Genomic DNA, 10658 nt, shown 5'->3' on the forward strand with positions numbered 1-10658 from the left:
AACCAGCGACAATTTGTTGTTGACAAAGGACAGCTGGACATATAAAGGACCCCATTACCTTCAGTAGCTTAGGGCCTCATGAAACCTAAATGAAACCCTGTGGAAGCTTAGGGCCTCATGAAACCTAAATGAAACCCTGTGGAAACCTCATGAAACCCTGTGGAAGAGACATGTTTTGTTGCAGTTGAGGCAGTTGAAGACATCCAGTTGTGCTGCTGCAGATGCACCCTGGTGCTTCTAGCAGTCATTCCTCCTCTAGTCACTGCTGTGGAAAGACAACCTGACTGTTGCTGTACTGTGGTCATCTGCAAGGAATTCCCACAAGGTGGTTCTGATTCAATTTGGGGCTGGAGGCATGGTTGTTATAAAGAGATGCTAGAGCCAGTCACATATCTCAAAAGTCGCAACTAGTTCATCGCATACATACACAACACCTGATTGACAGTTGCCACTGTCAGCTGTTCACTTGAGGTGGAAGGAGGCTCACTACAGATTCTTTCTGCCCCCCCCCTTTTTCCTCCCCTGAGCAATAGAAGGCTCAAATTCAATCTCTGTGTTTACTCACTGCTTTGAAAATACCATTCACCCAAATAATGATGATGATAGCAATAATGCACAAGGCATATATTGTATCACAAGTGCCAGCTTTACTGGTGCAACATTTCTGCACCTGATTATGGGCAATTCCCCCTTCACACTGCAGCCCTCTGCCACATAGCTTTTTCAGGAAGGCCCTGCAGCCCTGGGAAGAATGTTTTCAGGGCCACACAGGACTGCAAGGGACAAAACGACAAGGTATCTTCAGCTCATGCAACCATTGGGTACGAAATGTTGCTGATCTTGTAAGTTAGCCCAGTTGATCCATTGATCTCATATCCATGCATAGCAAGATATATAGTGATACCTCAGGTTAAGAACTTAATTCGTTCTGGAGGTCTGTTCTTAACCTGAAACTGTTCTTAACCTGAGGTACCACTTTAGCTAATGGGGCCTCCCACTGTCGCCGCACCGCCGCCGTGCAATTTCTGTTCTCATCCTGAAGCAAAGTTCTTAACCCGAGGTACTATTTCTGGGTTAGCGGAGTTTGTAACCTGAAGCGTCTGTAACCCGAGGTACCACTGTATAGTCATAATTGATTCTGATGGTTTGTTGGGTTGTGCGTATGGGAGAAAAATATGGAGGTGTTATGCCTCACCCCCAGGAAAAAAAATAGAATGCCAATCATTGAAGAAGCTAAAATAGTAATATGCTTGGGAGGTAAGTGGCCTTTATACTTGAACTGTGTACCTGCAGAGCATATACTCCTCCTGGACTTCTCCACCAGTGATGTGTGAGTAATTCAGTCTTTCTAGATTTCAATATGAATTGACCTGTTCTGCACCTCCTCAGCTACTATTTGGATTGAACTTTTGTTATCTACCAGCTTTCTCACTTCTCAAATGTTCCAATGCAGTTCTCAGCTCAAAAACTGTATCAAAAAAGCTCCTTTTTAAAAACAACAACACAAAGTTTACTCTAATAGAAAACACATTTGCAAGCATGTTTCCTAAAAGGAACCATGTTTAATAATACATCATTAATAGATTTAATTATTTTTAAAAATTAAGAATCAGATTAATGCAGAAATAGGATGGGATGGGCCACAGAAATAGGATGGGACTTTCATCTCCATGGTGATTATAACATTTGTAATTATCAAAATGCATTCAATGTTGTTATAATTTTATTTTATTTATTTTTGAGAGAGAGAGAGTTGTGCATGCTGAAGTAGAAACAAGATATCCGAATAATCTCTTGTTTTTCACTTACCTTACAGTTATTGGCTGACCAACAAGGTTTTCATCAAGCGACCTAGCACAGGACTCCTCATGTACACACTTGCTACGAGGTTCTGCGATGAAATTCATCTCTATGGATTCTGGCCCTTCCCGAAGGATATAAATGGAAAGCCAGTCAAATATCACTATTATGATGACTTAAAGTATCGATTTTTTTCTAATGCCAGCCCACATAGGATGCCATTAGAGTTTAAAACTTTAAGTATGTTGCATAACAGAGGAGCACTTAAATTGACGACGGGGCGGTGTGCGCAGCAATAAAGCACAAGTCGAGGACTAGGAGAAGTGCCAGATCTGGGCTTCGCCATGCAGATTTTATGGAAGAGCAGTGGGATCAAAACAGTGGATTTATCCCTGTGCGCTGTACCAAGCCATTGGAGAACAAGGAAGTGCACCGGAACTCCCATACCAGCGAACATTTTTACCTGTTGAAGTGCTAAATCTTGAGTGCAATGGTTCGAGTAAGTGCCACTTTCTCTAAGAGCAAAGCTTGAATGTATAAAATCAGTAGTGTTTACAAGATCCAAGGATGCATTCATCACCTGTTAAAGAAGCAAATAGTCCATTTACTGCTCATTTGCCAACACAAAGTCTGGCAGCGTGTAACGAAATACCCAAGAGGTGGGGTCTGCCCTGAAGGAAATGCTTTGCATTTGGCAGCAACAATCAAGGCGGAATTGGCAGAGCAGTGGATAACATCACAAACATCAAGCAAAATACCTTCAGCCGGGGCCGTCCCTGGCTTTGTATTATAACCTTTCTCTTTTTCCTCCCTGTTTTTAAAATTGTCATTCATTTTCTATGGTGTTTGGGTATTGGAGCCCCTTAAGGGATTTTGACAAGATAATACTATGAACATTTTAAGTAATCTTCAAGAAGTGGTCTTAGAAGATCTTATTTTTTAAACAAAATCTTCATTGCATCTTATTGCTCAGTTTACGCATTGCAGCTGAAGTTGCCTCCATGTGACAACTTGCTGCTGCTGTAACACATAGAGCCAGTCATCAGGTTTTGCCCCCCGCAGCCCCATATCTCAGCACCAGCCACTTCTAGGAACATGTTCTGCTGGGGAAGGCGATGTCGGGATGTGTATGGGAAATGGGAGCGGGGAGGGTCATCTCACTAGGTTGTTCTGGATGGTATAACTTGTTGAAAAAAGCTTAGGATCTCCCAACTGCTTTTAGGTGCTTCTTTTAGGGTGGACTGCATGTTACAATAAACACACAACAAAAGTGTGCTCAAACTTCTGAACAAAAAGCAGCTGTGTAGTCACAATCCGGACTGGTGACACATTCCACATCAGGGCTCCAAACTAATTTTTCTGCTAACCTCTTCTCTCCAGCTGCTGGTGGCTCCTGAATGTATTTAGGAAAACGCCATACAAAATACACGGTGTGTACAAACTTGTATAGAGTATACATTGTTATCTTTCGGAGACAAATCGCAGGAAGGGCAAGGAATTTTCCACAGGATACTGTCCTGATCTACGTGTGTGTTCCAGATCCCAAAGTTGCTTTTTCTTCAAAACAGAAGTAGTTTAAACATACTTTTTTCCCCTGAAATTGTGTTTATCGTAACATTTAGTCTGGCCTAAAGTACAAACTTAACAGAAGCTAAATTGCAAGTTAGCACTTTTAAACAATCTGATGTTTTGAGCTGTCTTTAAGGCAAGATTTTTGTTATGAAGATGATATTGTTAACAAGCAGGTGCCCTTACATTTGGTACCAAAGATTATGCTGATTTTGTAATCGATGTAGATTTGTTTTCCTTCAAATGATGAAAACGTGTAAAATTTAGTACTTCTTGCTGTGCTGCTTTAGAAACTGTTTTCAGTCATTTTTTTGTTTATTTGTTTACTGCTAACTTGGTGTCTAGATTTTGTTTGAAGGACAAATTCCTTAACTTGACTTTGCTTTTTATATATGCCTTGAAGATCTGAAACAGATGCTTTCCCTTAAAAAAAAAATAATAATCAGACTATGACCATAATATTCTTGAATCAAGATATTTAATCAGAATTAATGTAAGTTATAAATATCACTGAAATGTCAGAGTCTGTATAGTTTAGCTGGCATAGTGGATTTTGTTTTTAGTTTACAAAATATCATTGCTGCTGCTGTAACACATAGAGCCAGTCATCAGGTTTTGCCCCCGCAGCCCCATATCTCAGCACCAGCCACTTCTAGGAACATGTTCCTAGAATGCAGATTCTTCATGGTGCTGGACAATATGTACATTATTCATGTTCTATAGCATCCTGATGAGCAATATGTGAAAATACCACTGACGAGTTCCCTTGCCTTTTCACTTCTTTGAAGCTCCACTTTCTATATGGGGCTGTGTTTTTTGTTCTGAAACAGCAGATAATGAGAATTATTAATGGTTTTGTATGAACAAAAAGTGTTGTAAACAGAATGGCTGTAAATCTAGAGTATCAAAGCACAACTGATGGAGTGACTTCAGAACCGCATGCTGGGGAAACAACCAGTGGTTCTCTCATGTGGTTTCACCTGCAGATTTCTGCCATATAGAAGAAGAAGAAAACAGAAGAAAAACAAATGCAGAATAAATCTTCATTTTAGCCCTTTTCAGATATTCAGGGCCTTTTCACACACACTCATATGACCTGCACATATTTAGTGTGTTGAAAGGAACAGACAGGACCTGCACAGGTTTTAGTGCTCAATGTATAATAGTCTGAGAGGGACCTCAAGACAAAGGGAGTGTAGCCTATGTGCATGCCTGCATCTCACTACTCACTTTTAACCCTTATGTGTTCAGACCAGTGCCTGAAGAGAGTGATACAATGCTGTGTAGAAGGAAGGGTGGGCTGATTATGCCATTCCCAAATGCATGGAATAATCTGCAGGAACCTACCAGGCCAACAAGTCTGTACCTAGTCCAGCATCCTTTTTGCTGCAGTGGCCAACCAGATGTCCACAAGCAAGACCTGAAGGCAAAAGCTTTCTCTTTTCCTTTTCCTATAGTGCATATTCAGTGGCATTCTGCCTCTTTTCTCATCAGGATATTCATACATTGGATGAAACGGATAAACCCATAAAGGAATGTGATTTCCCCTGCCCACCAGGAAACTATGAATAGTAAAATACTGCTTGTTGATTTTTGCAGCATAGGCAGTGAGCTTCACCATTGTTATCATTAATTTCTACTATTCTTTTCCTTACAAAAGGAAACCCATAGCAGTGAGAGAAAACATTTTTTGAGGAAAGTGTAGGCTTAAGGATTGGTTTTGTAAACTCTGAAGATATTACTGGAAAATGTATGGCGTTTAGGATGACACACACACAAAAATAGTCCAAAATAAGAATTCCTTAGGCTGCTTAATGACCATAATAGTAATGTTGGCATGTTTCATTATGAAATATAGTAATGTTAGAGCAGTCTAGCTAGACTGATTTTCCAAAAAAGGTGTTAGATTTCACACAATCACCTTAAAGAAGTTGAGACTAGTGCCTTTTTCATCCTCAGGCATAACTTCAATCCTGTTACTTAATTCTTTTGTGTCATGTTTTCCTCCCCTTATCTAGACTATTTCCACACGTCTATAAAGGGCTAATAAACTGGTTAACAAAACCACTTTTATGTTTTGCATCTCAGGGAAATATCAGTTTTTCAATATAAACACAACAGGAAAAGATAGAATTGAAAGTGGATGAAAGCCTATCATATTACATTAAAAAAAAGAAGCAAGGTTTTCATGTAATGGAATGAGGCTGCAGTCCTATGCACCTTGGAAGAATTCAAGGGGACATGTATGGGATTTGCACCATCAGGCTGCAATCCTATGCAAGTTTAGTTGAGAGTAAACACCGCTGGGCACAATTGGACTTCTCAGTAGAAGTGCATAGACTTGGGAGTGTGAAAAAAAGCCACTTAGATGAAGAATAAGGATGATTTAAAAGATGCTAGGAAAGATGTAAATGATGGAATGGTCTGCTTAAAATACAATGTTGCAGTGTTTGGCTCAGCATTTCATTTAGGTGTTGTTTCATTGAAAATCTAAAATGACAGTAATTTTAAATCCGGATGTCACAACTGTCTTTTTTTATGCGCGATGCCATTTTGGGTCCTCCAGCCCCTTCATTGTTTGCATATTATGCAGAGATCATGAGCTTTTTTCTCTTTGTTAGAAGGCTGTTCTTAGTTACATGAGCACAGATTCTGGAATTTTCCCTGAATGGCAGGAACCCTGCATTTCACCAATGGGATGTTGGCAAAAACTTCTCACATCCTGCCCTGTGTCTTTGCCTTGAGCTTTTACTATATATCCCTTCTCTTGAGTAGTAAAAACTATCACCATTTAAGATCTACATTCCCCATTGAGATCAAGCCCTAGAGGAGCCATCCACAACCCAACACCCTCCCAATGTTTTGGACGACAACCCCCATCAGCCTCAACCAGCATGACCTTGTTGCTTGGGTCTGATGGGAATTGTAGTTCAAAAAACATGGAGAGCACCAGGATGGGAAAGGCTGTCCTAGAACTTAAAGAGTCAAAAAGGTAGCCTATAGAAACCTGGGCAAGGTTACAGTTAGTGGGATTTACATTTGCTCATCACATTGCAAAAAATTTAAAGTGTTCAAATACAGGTAAGGAATAAATGGCTTCTTTGTTTTCATAATTTTTCCAGAACATATATTTGTTGCTTGTTTCCTACCACAAATAGCTACTGTGATAGAGAATCATAATTGACCAGCACTATCTCCAACACATACCCAGTGGTTAAAATCTGATCCCTTAATGCAAAACTGTAGGAACAGTCTCTTTAGAAATGCACAGGAAGAAAGGGAATTTGTTTTCATTCAGATAATTTTACTTGTGAAGACTTGTAATTCATAAAGCGGTGTTTTATAATTTGTGTGGGTTTTTTTGTTTGGAGCTCTGGAGCTCCTAGATTAATGAAGATAAATGTATAATATATTCATGTTTATCCTTTGAGGAGATTCTCCTTTTTATTCCCTTTCTAAAATGTGAAGACTACTCAACGTTTCCATTGAGTTTGGAGTCTCTCTCTTCAACAATGCTAGAATAACGTCCCACGAAAAAGAAATACAATGTAATGGAGCTAAACAAAAATGAATGCAATTGCTAGCTAGTATTCTGTTTGCATGTGCACATTTGATACCTTGAAAGACCATAAAAGCGAGGATTTGAATTAGTGTGCTTTGTGGCAACTTTCAATACTGGTTACCCACTACCTTCAGCAAGTGTGGAAGTTATGCAGCTTCTTAGATCCTACAAGGCTTAGATAGGCTGTGATCCAATGAGATAACACCTATTCAGACAAGCAATAGTGGTGTGTGCACTGACAACAAGTTGCCGTTCAGACCCCAGTTTTGCCCTTCAGACAACAGTCCAGGGACCATCAGCTCAAGGACTCAAGGACCTGGTATTTCAGTCCACCACCTCCACCCCAGTATCTGAATTCACTATTGGGAAATTTAAAAACAGCTATAACTCATTTTGACAGTGGATGAAATTTGCAAGTCCCTCCAGAGTGGATAGACCCTTCAAAATTACTAGCACATTGGTTTTCGAGCTTTTGTGCTGGGCATAATTCCTTTTGTAAAGGAGATATCTATAGTATTTCATTTGGAGGGCAGAATTGGAAGACATTTACAGACAATATTGCCCCTTCTCAATGTATTACTCCTGCCAAATTTCAGAAGAATGTCTCTTAAAGTTTTAGGATAGGTAAAAAAGGAATCCCTTAATCTCCCAGGCTAGTGTCTTGAGGGCAATAGGTCTGAAAATCGTAGATATGAAAGCTGCCTTTGGGTAAAAAACCAACCAAATTCCAGGTGAATAGGTCTGGGGCCTTTTGTGTTAAGCACCTGTGACATTTATTGGGGGGGGGGGGCAGATCAACAAAACGGTTTTCACTTTTGGGGTAAAATCATTCCCTCTGATTATAATCTTGACATTCATAGCAGAGATCTTCCTCTGCCCCCTTCCCACCATGGTGTCTGCTGTCCATTTCCCCATCACTTAGAGATATTACTTTTGCTTTTATCAGATGCTTGTCTGCAGCATTTTTTGACATTTGGATTGCTGAGGCTCCGTGAAATGCTTCAGGGGTGCCTATTTTTATTCATGACACCTTGAAAAGAGCCTGCTTTGCTTCTGAAAAGCTCAAAATCTCTCCAAGGCATCCTTCTTCAACTTGGGGTTCTGGTTCTGATGCACACCCCTAATATACGTATTTCACAATTAGCCTTTCCGTATATATTCCAGTATCTCAACTGCTAAAGCTCTGGTCCTTTTTCTTTTTTTGTAAATGACGTGTGTTGCGGGGTGAAGAATGGGGCAATTGACTTTAAAAAAGACTGATAAGTTTCATTATAATTTATAAAAATGTGCTCCAATCCAATGGGAGGTGACAGTTACAAACAAGTATTTGCATGTGTGTTTCCTGGGCCAAAAAGTTCCAGTGTCTGGATCAGACATTGAGCTCTATGAAACAGACACTCATTATCTGTTTCTCCTATTAGATTGAGATGGTGGACACATATCTCTGGATCTTGGTGCAATTTCACTCCCCCCCCCCTTTCCCTTTCTTTTTTCTTTTTAAGAGCACTGTTACCCTGGATAGGCAAAAGCACAATTGTTTTAACTGTATATACTAAAGGAAGCAAGTTTGCCAAAAGCAGCCTTCCTGGACAGTACTACTGCTATCGAGCATCCCCAGCTCCCATTTGTGTGCACTGTTGAGATGTATTCTGTCAGGATCATCTTGTCTGATGCTTTTTTATTATTATTTTGTGTACAGGAGTTGTTGTTAATTCTTTGTTACTTGTACAACCTGTAAAATAAATTAAAACTTTTTTTCCAGTACTTTTGTTGAGGTTTTTGTACACAATAATTTCATTTCACCAAAAGCCATAAATAGAAAATTAACACATACAGTGGTACCTCGCAAGACGAATGCCTCAAAAAAACCCCAAAAACTCGCTAGACGAAAGGGTTTTTTGAGCTGCTTCGCAAGACGATATTCCCTATGGGCTTGCTTCACAAGACGGAAACGTCTTGCAAGTTTGTTTCCTTTTTCTTAACACCGTTAATACAGTTGTGACTTGACTTCGAGGAGCAACTCATAGCACGCGGTGTGGTAGCCTTTTTTGAGGTTTTTGAAGACTTTGGTGATTTTTGAAGCTTTTCCAAAACTTTCCCGACAAGACAAAAAAATCGCAAGACAACGAAACTCGCGGAACGAATTAATTTCGTCTTGCGAGGCACCACTATATCAGGATCACCTCTCTCCGTATGAACCTTCCCATCCTCTGAGACCCTTTTTCATGAGCCTCCTCCATGAGAGGTCCAGAGGGTGGAAACACAAGAACTGGCCTTTTCTGCAGTGGCTCCCCATTTGTGGAATGCTCTCCCCAGGAAGTTTTGGCTGGCACCTTCATTATACACCTTTAGGCACCAGGCAAAGACATTCTTTTTAACCAGTCCTTTTGGGCTGATTGACACTTGATGCCTTTTAAATGTGTTGCGCGCTGAGTTCCCCCAAAACACCCCTACCCCAATAACTCACACATCACACATAATTTTTGTTTAAGGTTTTTGGCATAATTTTGGCCACAACTTTATTAAACATACAAGATGTGAGTGGTTGCTTAGGCATTGGTTATTACTATCTGTCCCGTCCCCCCGCCTGGGGACAGAACTGACTCCCGGATTCCAGCGAAAGCCAGTGAGGGGAAACAAGATCGGGGATAACTGGAGCTGCGACACACACCCTCAGCTTCTCCCCGCATGCTCCCAGGGGCTTACGCGGCCCAAACCCAATTCCAGGGGTTTGGACGAAAGGATGGTAAGCCCCTGAATTCCTTTAACAGAATTCCCTTGCAGCAGCAGCATTGGAGGGGCAGGCCCAGCCAATCCATACCCCTCCTCCAACCAATTTAAACCAATGCCTAACCGCCAACCTTACAAGTTGTGACGATTTGCTACGCAGTAGGCAAAAAACCAAATGGCACTCACTAATCAGCCAGATGGCAAAATTCCTACCGGGCCCCTGCCCCAAAGTAGACAACCCCATGACAGGCATAGCAAGGTCAAAGCACAAGCCCAAAACAAGGGAGGGAAGGGGGTGATCCGGTGCCCACGGCGAAAGAGAAAGCAGATCACTGTGAGTACTGTTTAAATAATCTCTGTTCCCACCCCCAAATTGGCAACATCAATTTTACCCCAGCAACACAAACAACCAATCCTTGCCAGGCCCCTCAATCCTAACCTGCCTGGCAACTACAGGGTGTCTTGCTTGGCCCCATCCGCAAAACGCGCTCTCTTTTAATGAGAACACGCTTTATGGGAGGGGGCATTATGGATTCATTTTTGCTTTTATTTCCATTATGTATATTGTGTTTTTCATATTGTGATTTAATGTTGTGAACTGGCCTGAGATTTACGGCTATGGAGCAATATACAAATTTAATAGATAATAATAATAATCCTGTTAGATTTTGTAACACTTCTGTAGAATTCTAAGGCCTAATATACAATGAAATTAACATATTTATCCAGGATTCATTGGCTTTGGCGCCACCTACTATTGACTTCTCTGCCTTTGACCCTACTGATCTCAGTGGACACCAGCCACCATTGCATAATGGTGATTTGCTATTAGGAAAAAATGGGCAAGCAGTTGCATAGTTTGGGTTTTCTGCTTGAAGACATTCAGTACAATGGCATAGGTGTCACTGAGCACAGCTGTGTAAGACTTTACCAAATAATTGCCATCATTGCAATCAAATGGTACACATGACTTGACATTCACTGTGCTAGTCTTCGC

General features: G+C 40.8%; 1 protein-coding gene across 1 annotated transcript in view; it reads left to right on the forward strand.

Annotated features, from left to right (window-relative positions):
- Positions 1-8695, forward strand: part of ST8SIA4 (ST8 alpha-N-acetyl-neuraminide alpha-2,8-sialyltransferase 4) — an 89410-nt gene extending 80715 nt beyond the window's left edge. Inside the window, exon 5 of the mRNA XM_028748144.2 lies at positions 1817-8695. Coding sequence (XP_028603977.1) covers positions 1817-2099 — 283 coding nt within the window. The 3' untranslated portion in view covers positions 2100-8695. The remainder of the gene's footprint in view (positions 1-1816) is intronic.
- Positions 8696-10658: the final 1963 nt, after the last annotated feature.

This window comes from Podarcis muralis, chromosome 11 (genome assembly GCF_964188315.1).
Source record: "Podarcis muralis chromosome 11, rPodMur119.hap1.1, whole genome shotgun sequence".
In the NCBI taxonomy this organism is placed as follows: domain Eukaryota; kingdom Metazoa; phylum Chordata; class Lepidosauria; order Squamata; family Lacertidae; genus Podarcis; species Podarcis muralis.